The 18009-nt window shown below is 40.9% G+C and overlaps 1 protein-coding gene across 2 annotated transcripts in view; it reads left to right on the top strand.

Moving 5' to 3' along the window:
* The window catches only part of LOC109039500 (uncharacterized), a 264367-nt gene that overhangs the window by 155592 nt on the left and 90766 nt on the right, over positions 1–18009 (top strand). For both annotated transcript variants that reach the window (XR_011900209.1, XM_072302347.1), the window contains exon 4: positions 14446–14685. Coding sequence is in view for 1 of the 2 variants with exons in the window: in XM_072302347.1 (XP_072158448.1) it covers positions 14457–14685 (229 nt within the window). In the remaining variant the exon portion in view is untranslated. The remainder of the gene's footprint in view (positions 1–14445; positions 14686–18009) is intronic.

Below are 18009 nucleotides of genomic sequence, written 5' to 3'. Positions count from 1 at the left end.
CCTTCACCTCAGCGGCTTGCGATTATTCGATTCTTTCGAGTATCATCTTTTTTCTATATTATAGAAAAATTGAATCGTGTCGTGCGAAACGCTGAGTCCGTTTTTCCAGTCTTAAGTTTTTTGGGTTGATGATACTTTTCAGAGCTAAATGCAACCCATAAAAGTGGTGTTAGTCCTTGATTCAGGGTTATCCTCATCCCGAAACAAGTATTGGCACCACTTTCATGATTGTATCAACTCTTGAAAAGTATTATCAACATAACTCAACTGATTGCTGAATAAATCGACATTAGTGGTTTTCCTACAAGACGATTCAATTATAATAAATACATCTTAGATTTACAACACTTGGAAAAATCTCATGAGTCATGATTCTATAAAAATTTATTAGAATTTTGGAACCTCGCTTTTAGTCAGTATGAAATGAAATCGACATTCTTTACATGCTCGCTTGGACCGTGTTTTTAGAGTCGCTCAGGTAATTCCGTAATCTTTCGATGATAATTTTATTTTTAACGCCTAATTCAATAACAAATTATCTTAGTTTTAGGAATGTTCGATAAAAACACTCTAAAATAAAAAAAAGTGTCAATTAGTTGATCAACGATCGAATCTTTCGTATCATTATTCAATCTTACCATTATTTCATCCCCCCTACCTCATTTGTACTATGCACCTTAAAATGAAATCTCTCGCTCTCACAGTAAATATTACCTTAGTGGACTTATAGGTTCGTTCTTTGTAGCCGATTTCAATGGTATTCAAGTAAATTTTTGCAAAATTGGAAATAATTTTAGTCCATTTTAGCTTTTAATTATCCCTATATAATTAGTCTCAGGGCTCATGACTCAATGTATATAGTTCTGTTTGGCAGGAATACGTCCAAATAATTTACACGAAACTAGGATAGAGGAGATGAAGAGCAAGCACTACCGGAAAGGGTTACAGGAAGGGGAAATTGGTAAAAAAAAAAGTGTGGCCAGGGTAATTCGTACCAGATTCGTTCATGTAGAATTCATCTCGACAAAGAAGCTTGGGAGACCGAGCTTGCAAGGTAAATAGGGTGTTTAGCGGGGGAAAATGAATTAATACGAGGGCGGAAAAATAATTTAAACTAAATGCCCAGGTCGGTAATTAAGATCGGACAAAAGGATTGTGCCCAGTGGTATCGAAACAACCATATCCACCGAATAAAGAGGGGCAAGTAGGATCAGAGAGATTTTATCTCCATGAAATTCCAGCCCAAGTTTTTCCTCTTGGTCATTTTATTCCATTCAAATGTACGTTCGCACTTATATAACGGGAAATTGTTTGTGCCTCATCCAAATTTGAAATGAACGTACACGAATAGCGTACACTTTTTGACCACGAAGTCTGGAACCTTCCCCTCCCCTCTACATGACTAGAACATTTTTCTGTAAACAACGTCATTTTTGTATTTTCAGAAATGTTTTACTTTTTGACCGTTGGCATCTCCTCGTGAATTTTTTTTTGGCTTCGTCACTGTTGAAGGGTCGAACAGAGCGTTTCGCAATCTTTTAAGGTCGGCGCATACCCCAGTTTTTCCGTTTGGTGATTTTTCGAAATTTCCCCAAGTAACAGCTACTGCTTCTCTGACTGAAACATCTTGTGTCTAACTTGTCACTAAATGCGCCGTGATGCATAGGTATTAAGTCAATTTGATTCCTAAAAAATCTTCAATGGCCCCTAAAAATCGAGCATGATGCGCCACATGGCTCCTGACACTCCAAGGTGAGTTTCGAACACTGCGCATGCCTAAGACTATATGGGTGCGTCTCGTGAGGAAGAAAGGACGTCAAAATATCATATTTTCAGCGTTACGTTTTTTTTATGAACGACCCTTTATTCTGGAACTTAGCATACTTTCTTCCGTGCTCTCTCCTCCTTTGACGATGCGCCAAAGCTCGGGTCAGAAATCCACGGTACCGAACGGGCGGCAACGCAACGTGCCGATTGTGAGACGAATAAATAGAGAACCAGGAAACCGGTCGAGATTATCTTTTCGACAAGCGACGAATCGACGTTCGCAATGATTAAATTAATTCACCGCCCTTTCAGCCCCGATCCCGGAGCTCCCCCCGCCCCCGCCGCTCCCCCCTCGGCCCCCCGGTGCTACCCTTATAGCCCGCTCAAACAAATTTGAGCTGGCGTCCGTCCAAGGATCCATTCACTAAATCATTCTTATCCCCACCAGGACCAGATTCAATTTACCCCTCCCCCGCCCCCGTTCCACGATTGCAACTGCAACCGCGCTCCCGGCCGCGACGGATGTTCCTACTCAGTTTCCTTCGAAATGAGCAGCAATCAGACTTCGGCTCCCGTGCGGATCCTCAAAGGTCTATCCTTTTCCTATTCTCAAAAGCCGAGCGCACTTAGTCCGCGGTTTCCGCTCTTCCAGCCACTAATGAAGTTTTTTAACGCCGCTCTCCCTAGTGACATGCACTTCGCGCAGCGTATGATAAGAAGTCTTGTAATGTCGCGAAGGGAGATACGTGGTTTGAAACTCTCATCGATAATCTGCCTGTGCAGGCACTTTAAGGATTCAACGAATATGTCGCAGGAAATTAGTCGAATCTGGCATTTTATCAAATTCCTCGGCAGATAGTCAAATTTTGACCATTCACTATTGACTATTGCACGGAGAAAAAAAGTTGTGCGTGGGACCCGAAGTTTAGGTCATATGGATCTTTGAAGTTTTCGGATTGAGCATCTGAACACTTTAGGTCTAGCTGTCGAGGTTCGGATCTAGTGGCGTAACGGGCGCCCCCGCAGACCCTGCTATGCAGGGGGGCCCAGGCGCCTAGGGGGCCCTCCCTTGGCCGCCGGGATTTTTTTTCTCTCTCTCTTTTTGATGCTCAACTTTGGTTTCAAACTTTTGGCCTCTACTTACAGAGATCCCGAGAAAAAATGGATCATTCAAGCTCATTGAAAAATGAACGATCCGGATCATTCAATTTGAATGAGTTTTTCGTCAGCTCATTCAAATTTGAATGATCCAGATCGTTCACTTGATCATTGAATTTTAATGCGCCCGAATGAGCTTGAATGATCCTGATCATTGAATTTCAATGAGCTTGAATGATCCGGATCATTGGATTTGAACGAGCTTGAATGATCCGGATCATTGGATTTGAACGAGCTTGAATGATCCGGATCATTGGATTTCAACGAGCTTGAATGATCCGGATCATTGGATTTCAACGAGCTTGAATGATCCGGATCATTGGATTTCAACGAGCTTGAATGATCCGGATCATTGGATTTCAACGAGCTTGAATGATCCGGATCATTGGATTTCAACGAGCTTGAATGATCCGGATCATTGGATTTCAACGAGCTTGAATGATCCGGATCATTGGATTTCAACGAGCTTGAATGATCCGGATCATTGGATTTCAACGAGCTTGAATGATCCGGATCATTGGATTTCAACGAGCTTGAATGATCCGGATCATTGGATTCCAATGAGCTTGAATGATCGTGATCATTGAATTCCAACGAGTTTGAATGATCCTGATCGTTGAATTTCAACGAGCTTGAATGATCCTGATCGTTGAATTTCAACGAGCTTGAATGATCCTGATCGTTGAATCCCAACTAGCTTGAATGATCCTGATCGTTGAATCCCAGCCAGCTTGAATTCTCCTGATCGTTGATTTCCAGTGAGTCAAGGTCTCGGTCTGATGAGAATCTATTATAAAAAGATTGTAAATAGTATAGAAGCAAAAGTACATGGGTATCCATTCTCACTTTGCAGTTTTTTTTCAACAGAAAAATGAAGGGGAAAAAACCAAAAAAACATATGATGATAGGAAAAGTTAAGAAAACACAGACTCACCAGAAGTTTATCCAATTCCTCCAGAAGTAAGCTCATCCTCCGCCCTATTACAGCAACAGTGTGAATGTAGGTACTATAATAAAAGTAGTTTGAAGGTGAAAATTTTTGCTACAAACCATCTCCCACACGCTGTCAAGAATTCAAACCACACAACAGTCATTGTGGGAGAGGCTCGTAGCTTTGCCGCCGAGTTGCAGAGCTGCTGCGGGGATTCTTTCCATCGACAACTGAAAAATTTAACTAAAATGGAACATATTAAATTAACAGCATAACCAGAAAAATGTTGAATTGAAGAATTAACCGCGCGTTTAGAATTGCATAAGCGATGTCGCTGTTTTACTCTGATTTAAAAGAAAGAAACAAGCAAAAATTACATTGGGATACAGGGGTATAAAATTGGCTTTGTCTCTGAAATAATTAATTTACCTTAGATTGTGCTTTGAAGTGAAATAAGGCAATAGTACTTACAATTTTGTGCTTGCGTGTTTGTTCAAATGAAGCGTTATCGATGGAGAAAATATTGAAGTAAAATTGTGTCCTCGGAACACAAAGCAGTGCATTTGATGGCTGGAGCACAACTCACAGGTACAAGGTAAGTTTATACTGATAACTTGTTAAACAGTCCAGCGAAAAAACAATAAATACATAGAATTTAAAGCAACACAGACGAAAAATCTGAGCGGCGACACGCTAATGATACGCAGGCAGCAAGACTGATCAGACCAAGTGGCGAATACCGCGACCCCTCGGCCTTTACAGGTTCGGGGGTGGAATTTCCATCTTCCTTGGCTCAACGGTCATCTTCTTTTGTTTTCTTCACGCAGCAAACGAGTGGTGGGAGGCGGGGAAGTAACGGCGTTGCCACATTGCTGAAATATTTTCCCATCCTCCTGTCTTAAGGATTGCTATGATTATGTCAATTTCTCGTCTCTTTTTTTTATATTATCATGTAAGGCTCATTTTTTTTACTGTCATAAGGCTAATCTTAAGAATTTTCAGAAAAGCTAGTGAGAGAGGCCCTACTTTCCTCGAAAATTGAAATCCTCTGTTCTGTAATTTCTCTTCTATGTCGCTTTAAATTCTATTTATTGTTTTTTCCCTTGACCGTTTAACAAGTTATCAGTATGATGTTACCTTATACCTGTGAGTTGTGCTCCAGTCATCAAATGCACTACTTTATGGTCCGAGGACACAATTTTACTTCAATAAAATTCTCTCCATCGATGACACTTCATTTGAACAAACACTCAAGCACAAATTTGTAATTACCTACTGCCTTGTATCACTTCAAAGCACAATCTAAGGTAAATTAATTATTTCAGAGACAAAGCCAATTTTATACCCCTGTATCCCAATATAATTTTTGCTGGTATCTTTCTTTTAAATCAGAGTAACAGCGACATCGCTCATGCAATTCTAAACGCGCGGTTTATTCTTCAATTCAACATTTTTTTTGGTTATGCTGTTATTTTTATATGTTTCTTTCTAGTTAAATTCTTCAGTTGTCGATGGAAAGTATCCCTGCAGCATTGCCGTGCTAAGGAAGAACGCCGGATGAACATCCGAGAGTTGCCAAATTTCCCTTGATAAAGCATGTATTTTTGAAAATATTCATGTATTTTTTTTTCTAGAAAAGTTCAGATATTTTAGATTAAATTGCGTACAAAATTGTCTAAAAATTTTGGAAAGTAATATTCGCAATTTTCCCAGTAAATTTGGTTTTTATCGGAGGAAACTTAGCAACGTCTGAAGGCTAATATGGCGTTCTTTCTTAGCACGGCAGAGCAGCTTTGCAACTCGGTGGCAAAGCTACGAGCCTCTCCCATCATGACTGTTTTGTGGTTTGAATTCTTGACAGCATGTGGGAGATAGTTTGTAGCAAAAATATCTACTTTTATTGAAGGTACATTCACACTGTTACTCTAATAGAGCGGATGATGAGCTTACTTCAAAAGGAATTGGATGAAATTTCTGGCGAGTCAGTGTTTTTGAACTTTTCCCTTATTCCTTCATTTTTCTGTCGAAGAAAAACTGCGAAGTGAAAATGGCTACCCATGTGCATTTGCGTCTATACTTCTTACAATTTCTTTATAATAGATTCTCATCAGACCGATACTACTTGAATATCCGAATCTGCTGAAGTGATCATATCATTGTGGTAGGTCCCAGAGTTTGACCCGATTGAGTATTTATTAAAGTTACATAGCAAAATTATATTAATGTAGAATAGTGGGAGGTAAAAATTATCCAAGTGACCCAATCAGACGCTGGCATAGTAGTGGCTTATTCAACTTTAATAATCTGGATCGTTGACCTAATAAGCTTGAATGAGCTAGCAAGTTGGGCCGTTCAATTTTAATGCTCTTAATGATTCAGCTACGATAAGCCTGATCATTGGCCCAATGAGTTTGAATAAGCCGATTAATTGAATCATTCAAATTGAATGATCCTGATCATACAAGTTGAACGATCCAAGTCGCAATCAGAACGTCGGCACATTCAAATTGAACGATCCAACAAGTTGGCACATTCAAGTTGAATGATCCAATGGGCCAGCGTATTCAAGCGCATTGGGTCAAAGATCCGGATCGTTCGACTTGAACGATCCGGATCATTCAAGTTGAATGATCCAACGAGTCAGCGCATTCAAGCTCATTCGGGATCATTGATGCTCATTGAAGAATCATTCAAACTCATTCAGGATCATTGAAAATCGAACGATCCTGAATGAGCTTGAACGATCCATTTTTTCTCGGGATGGGGCTTCTTCCTCTGATTTTTATTGTTAGCTCGGGGTTCTTCATACTTCTTTCGGACTATTCCTAACTTTTTGTTTGCTGGAGGGTCCCTGCTTTCCAATGTCCACTCAGTGATTACTAGATAATTTTCTCTTTTTTTGTCACCTCCCGTATTTCGGGCTTTGGGAGGGGGAAGGCCCAAGAATCCAATGGCCCCAAGGCCCTTGGGGCCCTTTGATTCTTGAGCCTGGGCCCCCCTGAAGATCCTTGGGCCTGGGCTGGGCCCCCTCCCCACTTTAGATCGTTGATCCTTTAGTGACCCCATTTAACAGGGTACGGGATCCAGGACGGTGAGGGATGAGTCAAATTCAACCTAAGAACATAACGTAAAAATAGGCTAAATCCTGCACATACCATACCTAAAGGTAAAAACATATAAGCTGCTGCCATTTTGATATTTTTGGTGGTTAAGGCTGATTTTTGCAGACATTTTCGTGCTGCGGGCCCCGACCATAAGAGGAAAAACGGGAAGGAGCGAGGGATGGAGAGGGGCGGGAGGGGAGGATAATTTTGACATTTTATTATTTATTATTTTATTTATTTACATTGGGGGGGGGGGGCTAGAAAAAATTTTGCGGGGGGGCCCAGCGGAAGTCCGTTACGCCACTGTTCGGATCACACATCTGAAGTACTTCGGATGTAAGAACTGAAGTTTCAGATGTGTGATCCAAACCTCAGCAGCTGGACCTAAAGTGTTCAGATACTCAAACCGAAAACTTCAGAGATCCCTATTACCTCAACTTCGGGTCCCATGCATGAAGTTTTTTTCTCTGTGTGGATTTGTTTAAATTAACGACGAGAAGCTCACGAGTTTTCAATATTTTAGAAAAAAATGACTCTTTAAATCCTTGGAATCTCCTTGTTTCTTCCTCTGCAAACGCTCTTCATGAATTTAATTATTGAAATTTAAAATTAAAAAAAAAAAAAAATTGTGTTTTATGCGACATGCTGTAAATTTGAACATAAATATTCGTTCAGGAGCTGAAAACCGTTTAAAATACTATTCTAAGCCGGGGGGTCTATAAGTCTAATAGATTATTATACAGGGGGGTTGTGTTAACTCTCAGTATAAAGGGACTCTAGCAGTGCTTTGCATCTGATTTTTAACAAGGTCCCTCTTTTTTCTTAAAAGAAATGAGGGAGTGCCAACTTCCTGATGGGTTATGAGAGGACCGGGTACTGTGGCGGCTAAGCGTCGCAGAGCGCCAGAGAGTGCTGTGAAAGCAGCTCTTGTGTACCTATGTACGTGTGTATTTTTTCAACCCAAAGATTTGGTCTACATACCCCCAAGAAAACCTAACCAGAAAATATTGTCTACTCGTTTAGGTTACTCTGTGTTCTACTTCCCTTTTTCGCATACCGTCAGCTACTGTTCCTTACTGTGGCGGGTCGACAACGCAGCACGATTGATCCACGATGTCCTGAAGAAGATAGGACGGAATCGTAAGTTGGGATAAATGACAGGACCATTCAGATTCCCCGCCGGAAGGTGTAACAGCGCCCGAATCGAAATGACCTTGATCGATATAAAGCACAGCCGAGATAAGGATTTACCGACGAGGGTCGTTCGATAACAGTGGCGTGGCGTGAATGATGGATCATCGATATTTTCTCATTTGAAGATCAGGTAAGGAATCGATTATTAAGGATCACCCTGTTAATCGATACTTTTCCACAGGTTTAAACGTCAGATCGATCGATACACCGCAAAGCACGCCGCGTCACCGTTCGATAAGGATTCGACAATCGGAACGCCTCGCCGAGTCAGCAGATGGATATCGGCGATGCTCGATCGCACACAGCTGCTCGCTCCCAAACTGCCGAACGCGGAAAAATACGCGATGATGATCCCTTCAGACCCGGGGCCGCGCGATCAAAGATTATGCAGATTGATGCAAAGCGATGGAGGCGAGCTGTTTTAGGAGGGTCCGATCGAGTCCGGATTGATAGCATCGCCGGCGGCTCCGGGCTCGGCCATTCCGCGCCACGCTCCCGCCGCCGTTTTGAATCTTAAGTCTCCGACACACGTGAGTGCCTATCATTTATTAGGATCGGGCTCCATAAAGAAGTGAGCCGTTTCGCGCGCGCCCATTTATATTCGGTGCCGGGGTGGAGGTAAAGACACAATATTTTAGAGACACCGTTTCCGAAGGCGATGAGCTATACCTCTGGAATGGCTGACGGGTAGGGAATATATGCGTAACGCACAGAGAAACAGAGACCCTCCATTTGTGTCTTTGAAATGGTGGAAGCTTTTTTTTTCGGGACTCCAACATTCAACTGTTGTCCTACCTACTGGATGGATGCTTAACGTGTTGAGTATTTATTTTAACAAATAAACTTAAATTTTGTCAACCTTTTTGGTTTATGAGTTCATTACGTCACCCGAAGCTTACCATTCAGTAATAAGCAACAACACGTGCTCGAGTGCATGATTAATATACAGGGTTATTCAAAAGTCACGCATCACTGGCCATAACTTTAGTTCTCATTATGATATCGATTTGCGGTTTAAGACGTTTTTCCTCACATCGAGGGGGAAACTTTTTTAGGTACTTTCCAGGTTTTTATCCCCTCGGGAGGAGAAGCGGCGGAGGGGGTACCTCAAAAATTTCAAATGACTACCCCCCTCATGGCCAGTGGTACGTGACTTTTGAATAACCCTGTAGCATCAAGACCCTTTCACCTCACCATCGCACCTCACACAATAACGAAACGAAGGAAACTCAGCAACATCTAAACCATGAAATAATAGCAACCTTTTTTCGATAATTAGTGTGCTGTATCTAAGTCATTTATACTAGGATTTTTGGAGTTTCCTCTTACCTTCTACATCCTGAGCAGTGAGCACGAGTAAGGCTCGAGCGGCGAGCAGCCTGCTACGTAAAATGACGGAACCAGAACTCAGCGTTCCGTGATGGGTGGCGGCAGGGCCGGCTGAGGTGGGCCGTAATGACCCCATGAAAATAAGGCTCATAAATTCAGTTGATAAAATAAGATTCGAAAAAATGGCAGATCGGAGGGACTGTAGAGGGACGGCTTGCACGCATAGATTGGCGCCGGTGGCGTTGAAGGATCACCGGCCCGATACGCTAACGCTTCGTTGCCATGTCGCGTTGTAAAACAAGTATTATTTTGTCCACGATGGATATCAAGCACGGTTTTAAGAAGTGATGGGTACTCAAAAAACCCCAGTCAATGAAGAACTTGTAGATATTGCGAGCTGAAGGTGACAACTTTGAGAGGAAACCCATACGGAGAAAAAAATTGGTGCCTCTGAGGCGTTAAAGTTTTCAGTCAACCTAAACACCACTTCAGATAACAAAAGTTTTTGCTGTCCAAACCAATACTCGTATTTTTGAAAGAAGAATTCGGTCATCTGAACTGAAGCTCAATTCCCCAAGACTGAAATTTTGGTTACCTGGATCGAGAAATGTAGTGTTCGTAGTAGAAACTGAAGTCAGGTGCTTCAGATGAAGTTTTATTCTCACAGTTTAGATTGAATTTGCCTATCATTGGCCTCTATTAACTAGAGTTTTCGGCGTTCTGGAAAACTTGGAAAGTCAGGAAATTTCCTGCATATAGCGTTTAACAGAATTCTGTATAATTGAAGGGAAATGGTGTATTTCCTTCGGAAAATACACTAAAAATCTGAGTGGAAGTTTAATTCGAAGTCCAGGTAAAGTCTAGGAATTCGAAAATTTTGGAGTTAGGAAAAAGCAAAGAAAGTCAGGGAATCAGAAAATGGAGAAATTACAGAAACCCTGCTCCACCCTCGAAAAAGGAAGAACAAATAAGTACCTTATGCACTGGTACTTCATTCCTAAAAATTAGTTTTAGTTCAATGTTCGATGAGACTTTTTTCACCATCATTAGGTCATCTAATCCATTCCTCCCATAAATACACAATTGAACGCATAGAGTTTATGATTAGATCTGAATTTTAGAAGAACTTAAAGTAACAAGTCGATTAAGCAAAAAGAACATTGAGGTGGAGGAAAACTGGCAGAATTATATCCATCACAGCTTTGAAGGGTTAATATTGTTCAATTGTTCACCAAGAGCACATATCCATCACAGCTTTGAAGGGTTAATATTGTTCAATTGTTCACCAAGAGTACCCAAAAATTAACCTTTCAAGTGTGTGGAAAGGATAGAATCTCGAATTTGAAAAAAAGTTAGTTTCCCTCGGTTTCAGTCTCAGAATTGAAATCAATGCATTTCAAACGCTTACATTAATAATATAAATTATGGCGCGAAATTTGACTCAATTTTGTCAACAATTTAAAGCCATTTGCACCGAGAAATAAAAATCTATATTCTTGAACCTGAATTGACTCATTGGCTGTACTTGACAAATCAAGTTTCCTTCCCGAGGCCCTTTTGTGTGACATCATCACGAATAAATAGACACCCTGTATCACCATAAAAACGACACGGTTATGACGCTGTAAACGAACATTTACCATTTCATGTTAATGCGCTCGTCTCGTTAAAATTAACTTCCGTCCAAAGTCTGCAAAGTCTTCAGTTAGTGATACATCAGCAATTTTACGAGTTGTCTCGGTGGGATCTACATTAGACGAGCGTTTCATTCGCTTCGAAAATAGTTTTGTTTATTTCCTCGAGACGACGACGACGTCCTTTATCTGTGACGTCATCCACCCCTCATCTTGCCCGCAATTGTTGCAGTTTAGTTCGCCGTCCCCGGAATAAAAAAGAAGAAAAAAAAAACGACATAAAAAAACTATGTGATCTATTGAATGTTATTCTATACTTAAGATAAAGGAATACGTGCTCGTAAAAGTTTAAATTATTTTAATAAATTACGGAGCTCGAGGCAGAGGCTGGAGGGAAAGACGGGACAAAAAGTTTTTTCGTTTGCGAGCACCGCACTCATATTTTATCATTTTCCGAAACATCAAATGTGTGATGCTGATAAAAAGTTCGCAATCTTCGGCTAGCACGGTTGTCTGGTTTCTCCAGGAGAATTATGTTTTCATAGAGGCCTCGACAACGGTGATGTCAATTGTAGCAGATTTAATTGATTCCTCGGATATATCGAAAATGATAAGAACTGGGGAAAGAAAAGAGCAGACAAATATCATATCAAAGAATGACACCATTCAACATAAATTTACATGGTAACCAATGGGCCAACTGATGATTGATGAACCCAGATTGATGTGACATTTGTATATTCTTGCCTTTCCCCAGTTATAAGTAGTTTTTTCCTCCAATGCAGCCGCAGTTTTAGGGCTATTCAAGTATTATACGTCAGCCATTTTTGGGTCTGAGCTTCACTACCGAGGTCTCACGAGCAGGTGGAAGGGAGAGCACATAAGCATACGTTAGTTTCCCACTTCTAAAGATAATTCCCAACGTAAAACTGGAAAAAAAACCATTGATCCCCTGAACATGTAAAAAAAACGATCATGATTTTGCTGATCAAACGAATCGCTGAATGAGAGCTTGGTTCTGATTTAGTTAGTTCTGATTGATCGAGAGTACTTTTTTTGAGAGAAGAGTCTGGACTCAGACATGGTTTTTCAGGAAGTACCGCAATTTTAGGCTCTTCGCGTAATTCATAAAGGGGTAGGGTAAGAGATTAGTTTAGGGCCAGCACAGTAGAGAGAAGGGGTCAAAAAGGGAGCCAACATGCTGTACGTAAAAATTGAACTTAATATTCAGGTGGCTTTCAAGTATTTAGTCATAAGTAAAGTTTTTTGGATCTCTCTTTTGCATATTGTAATTGTAACGCCACTGAACACTAATGACAGTAATTAACCAATCTCTCCGAATGAATTTCACCGAAGAATTTTACTTCATTTGTCTGTGATGAAAATGTTTCTGAAAAATGCATTTTCAACTAACTTCTCAGTCATCTGATTTCTGTAGTCTTTCTCGCCCTTCAAATGCTTTGTAACGAAAATTCAAATCCCCCAACTCATTAAGTTCACTAACTAATGCTTGAATGCTCATCCTAAAATATCAACCAGAGACATAGAAAGCAGAGAGTTTCTGCTGCCTTGCGAAAGGATGACTCGGAATGGCCCAATACTTATCCAAATCGTCGGCTAATCTCTAACAATCCCCAGAAATCATAAGTATATTTAATCGAAAGTTTGGAACATTTTTTTGGACGTCACGCCATTTTAAGGACTCCCACTAGCAGCGGTTTCAACCAATCCCAGCGCTGAGATATATCCTGGGTCTCACCGTTGTTGAAGTCTTTTTAGTCCCCTCTTTGCGAGGTGAGGATACAGAGTTTTGCACGATTTAATCAGTCCTTTTAATGAAAGTTGCTTTATTTGTATGTGCGTAAAAATCCCTATACATTTTCTTTGTTGAAAAAACATTCATTCACTCAGCAATCGATGCATCTACACAATTTTTTTCTCGATATTCACGGAAAAATAGGTAGGGGTTGTATGATTATAGGGCATTTCCAATTAATAAATTATGGTAGTACAAGAGGAAATTAGGTTACTAGCCCATATTTTCCAGCATATCCAACTTGAGTTGCTGTGCTGCCAAAATTAATCAGAAATGCCCGTATCGTCCAACAAATAGGGAGCACTGCAATTTTAGGGGGTAACCCCTAATTCTTTTTTACGTGTTCTGGCAACGATGCAAAGATGAATGATATCCTGTTGTAAGAAAAACTCGGGGCGGGAGTGGGGCTCAGGTTAGAGAGATGAAAGTAGTTACACTGTTTGTTATGACGTCATCAAGTGCGACAGTGTTATGAGTCAACTTTTTATGTGCATCTGAAAACACACACATAAATTCTTTACGTATCGATGTCTGGTGCGAGGACGGGGGGCGGGGGACGGAAGCGACTCGGCGGAAGCGAGGTTTCATTGAAATCTGTCGGCCGACGGAAGCATTTAAACACCAACTTCAACTTATCGCGAGATCGTAAAATGTATTGGGAGTCAGGTTCATTATGGGAATGAACTTCTGACGATTTGGAAATCGCTCGTATTCGGGCCCCATTTTTCCGCCCCAACCAGCTCCAGATGCTCTTCAGCCAGCGTTGCGACCCCTCCCAAAAAAAAACAGACTCGTAACGTACTCATATTCTGCCGTGCTAAGGAAGAACAGGAAGAACACCGTATGAACATTCGAGAGTTGCCAAATTTCCAGTGATAAAACATGTAATTTTGACAACATTTATGCATATTTTTCCTTTGAAATTTTCAGATATTTTAGATTAAATTGCGCACATAAGTGTCTTAAAGTTTTGGAAAATAATTTTCAGAATTTTCCCAGTAAATTTGGTTTTTATCGGAAGAAACTTGGCAATGTCTGAAAGCTCTTAAGGCGTTTTTCCTCAGCACGGCAGTATTAGCATTCATAAAAAAATCGTCAAAGTTACATTAGAAGATTAGACATTTCCAAAAGGATGGAACACGACTCAATTCTAAATTTGCAAAAGTAATTTTGACAATGTTTTTCCATGCATTTTTTTCTTGGCTAGTCGAGAATGTAAGGCAGTTGGGGTCCAACCTATGGAAGCAACTATTCGTGTCTGAGTGTCCTCTTTGCTGCATAGAGACAAAATTGAAGGCGCACTGACTTTCAGCACACACTTAGCAGTAGTGGCAGACGCTAAAAAGGCTTGGATGTATCGATTTCTGCCTTGATCTTCTTTAGCGCACTAAAACCCAACAATGACAACTAGTGCAGCAAAATTTACCTAAGGAAATGAACTGTCGAAAAAACGACTCTGAACCGTCAGAGATCTGCTGAATGGTAAAATAACGGTAAGTTTTCGTGTTGCAGGTGAGGACAGGATGTGGGAACTGGCCCGGCGCGCTCTCCTGGGCGCACTGACCCTGTGCTTGTTGAGCAACGTGGTCGACCTGAGCATCCCTGCGACGCCCAAGAACGCGGCCAAGAGCGCGACACCGTGCAAGTTGTCCGAGTTCTACTGCGACACCGGACAGTGCCTCCCGCTCGATAAATTCTGCAACGGCGCCGACGACTGCGGAGACAAGTCCGATGAACCAAAATACTGCACCCGTAAGTAACACATTATTTTTACCAGGGGTACACGTAGATTCCACCGAAAAATAAAAACGTGAATCGATCGATATGAACGTAATGGACAAATGATTAAAAAACGGTTTCGTTTCGATCGACTTGAATCGACCAAAATTAAAAAGGTGAATCGATCGATCACGTATTTTGTCGGTCGATTCCCAAATTTCGTCGATCGACTCACGTATTCGCCAATCAGTTCACAGGTTTTTCAATCGACTCACGGATTTTGTTGATTAATCTACGGGTTTGTCGATCAATTTACGGACTTTGTCGATCGATTCATGGGTTTTTCGATTTAATCTCGGTTGTCGATCCGTTCACGTCGATCTATTCTCGTTTCTATATTTCGATTGAATGTATGCCCTCCATTGTTTATGTCACCATCTTACTTCAGAGCGTGCAAGTTTAATGCACGTTTTCTAACTCTCGATGTGTCATTTTTTCCACAGTGTTATTTTTTTTGTGTAAACGAGATGACGGAAGAAAGTTTACGCAAGAAAGTTTGCCGAAGAGAATGTTTGATTGGGTTCCGGCTCCTCCTGGGAGGAGACAAAGAGAGAACGCCCAGTAAAGGGATGACGACAAGAGGTTTCGCAAGAAATGAGGGAGTGTCACTCCCTAATGGGCTTTAGAAGCGTAAAGGACTTATGCGACTTAGTGTCGCCGAGCGCCAAAGAGCGCTGTGAAAGTCGAAAGTGGTTTCTATTTATTTAGAGTTTTTTTGTGGATCAAGCTGGTCGAAGTCGATGATGTTTCGGATCATAAGCGAATAATAATCTATAGATGAGCCAGCCGCCTTAAAAGTAGGAGAAACGTAAAAACCTGAAATAAAAGAAAAAAATTCACAATTTAAGCGATTTAATCGATTGGGGCAAAACATAAGTTTGGAGGGCAACGCTATTTTTTGCGTAATGATGATCGATGAGCAACGTGTTGAATAGAAGTCAAGTAAATTTTGCTCAACGATGATTGATGAATGTCGGTGTGAGCACTTTACTATGCGAGTTTTTGAAAATTAGGTCAGGATTTGGTTATGAGTACAACTATTAGGCTAATTACACAAACGGACAGTGAATAAGCGGGGCCTGTAAAATATATATCACGTCTCTGCTACTATCACTGAATATTGCTCGGTGAAAATGGAAATCTGAATGGTCGACGAATTTGGCAACTACCCTGCGGTGTGACTTATTGGTAGTCAAAAAGGCAACTCTGAGCACGAATATTAATTAACCAAGACCGAATTCCTCGTTTGAGAAGGGATTTTCTTCCGAGAAGTGACTTTCTTTGACTTAGTCCCTTGAATACCGGAAAATGTAACTTAGCTCCACAAGATGACTTTCCTTGAAAAACAGGCCGTCCTGCCTGGAAACAGAATTATGATGACAGAAGTGATCTCCATGATGATAAGTACACCCGTGGCCAGTTTTCAGCAAAAGATGAATATTGTATGAAGAGCCGAGAGTGAAAAATAGTCACACTTTCAAGGTGAATTAAGTAGTCAATTCTTAAGTTTCCAGTAAACATAAATCTAGGAATTGAACATATTTTGATAAAAATATTAAGTTCACTCAAAATGTTTCGCAAAATCTTGCGTTTAGAAGTAGACTTCAGACTTATTGAGATGCACATCGTCTCTTTCCGGCAAAAGCATCACAAGCGCTATACGAAGTTGAAACATTTCTGCCGCCATTTTATTTTTCTACAGAGAAATTGTTCAACGGAGCTGTCCGAAAATTTTACTGAACTTTCTTTGTGCTGTCGATAAAATTCAGTGAAATTTTCGATCAGATCCAGTCAACAATTTCTATGTGAAAAAATAATATGGCGGCGGACATTTTTAAACGTCGCATGGCGCTTGTGATACTTTGGTCGGAAGGTGACGACAACGCAATTTTTCTGCGATTTTATAGCTCTGACGGCAATTCATTTATCCGATTTGTTTGTGTGTAATAACCTTGTGCGCATTCTTCTAACTTCGTGGAAATTAGACGTGTTCTAAATCACAAGATCTTGATTTTAACTTGGGCTCCGTTCTGCAGGATTGAGCCGGCGAAAGAGACGTTTATCTTGCCGTAAAATTGAGAACTTTGGAGTGGATTTAGCCGTGGAACACCTCGTTTCCTGAGAACGCGGCCCGAGTTTCCGGGGACGCAAGTAGTGCGTCTCAGCCGGTAATTTGTATTCAGATCAGGAGTGAGCCAAAAATTAAGGCGTTCGAATTAAAGAACAGCTCCAACACGCCTCAACCATCGCGTCTTAGGTACTTTATTTCTCAGGACCCTAAGTCTAAGTTGTCAAATTTATGAAATCTCCATTATTGCAATGCGGTTTGCGGTGAGGACGAACCCTCACTGGAAAAAAAAATTGGTCATGTGAACCGCACCTTCGGTGTTCCATTTCATTTCAAATATTCGGTTTGTCAAACTAAACTTTCGGTTCGTGTAACCGCGAACGTTCGGCATGTATGACCAAACTTAAGTTCGTCAGTTCACTTTACCGCACAAGTTCGGTTTGACAAACCGAAAATTCAGTCTGACGAACCGAATTAGTTGAAGGAACACCGAACTTTTACTAACGATTTTTTTTTCAGTGTTCGTCAAAAGTTTGAACATCGAGTTTTTGGAACGAACCGTGCGCATATTCGGCTTCACAGTTTCAGCACTATCATCTGATTAGCAATGAACAGAAAATCTTACGTCATTGAAGGTTACAACCAACAAATATTTAAGTTTATGGAAATAGAAATAAAACTACTCTATTGCGAACCAGCCCGGAGATACAATCGCCATTCCACATCATGAACGCTTTTTTTTTAATTCATTAATTCCTCTGAACGCTGAAAAACGGTCGTTTTTTGCGTAAATTGTCCACAACTCGCAAAAATTTAAGAAACTATCGGTCTATTGAGCTAAAAACCAAGGACGCAGTTCCTCGCGCATCCAATTTTTAATCGAAATCTTACAGAAACAGATTGGACGCCTAAATTCTGAAGGAAATAGTTTTCAGGGGGTGCAAGGTATATTCGAATGTGACCCTAAATGGGTCATAAAATGACCATTCATGAAAAAGGTCGTTTTAATGTGGTTCTATGTCACTCGAAGAATGGAAATTCAGAACCTGGTACGCGCCATTAGGCATCGCTCGGATTGCATGTTGTTCCTCAGTGTAGAGAGACAATTCTTCCACCTCGTTGAATTTTAATGAAGAAATTGTCTCTTTTTGGTCTCGTTGTCATTATAAGAATTGCCATTTCAAGGCCACTGGATTCTTGTGAGATAAGAGGAATGGTCGCTCGAAATT

Source organism: Bemisia tabaci, chromosome 1, assembly GCF_918797505.1.
Source record: "Bemisia tabaci chromosome 1, PGI_BMITA_v3".
NCBI lineage: Eukaryota > Metazoa > Arthropoda > Insecta > Hemiptera > Aleyrodidae > Bemisia > Bemisia tabaci.
Note: the sequence above shows the minus strand (reverse complement) of the source record. Positions and strands in the feature narration are given on the sequence as shown.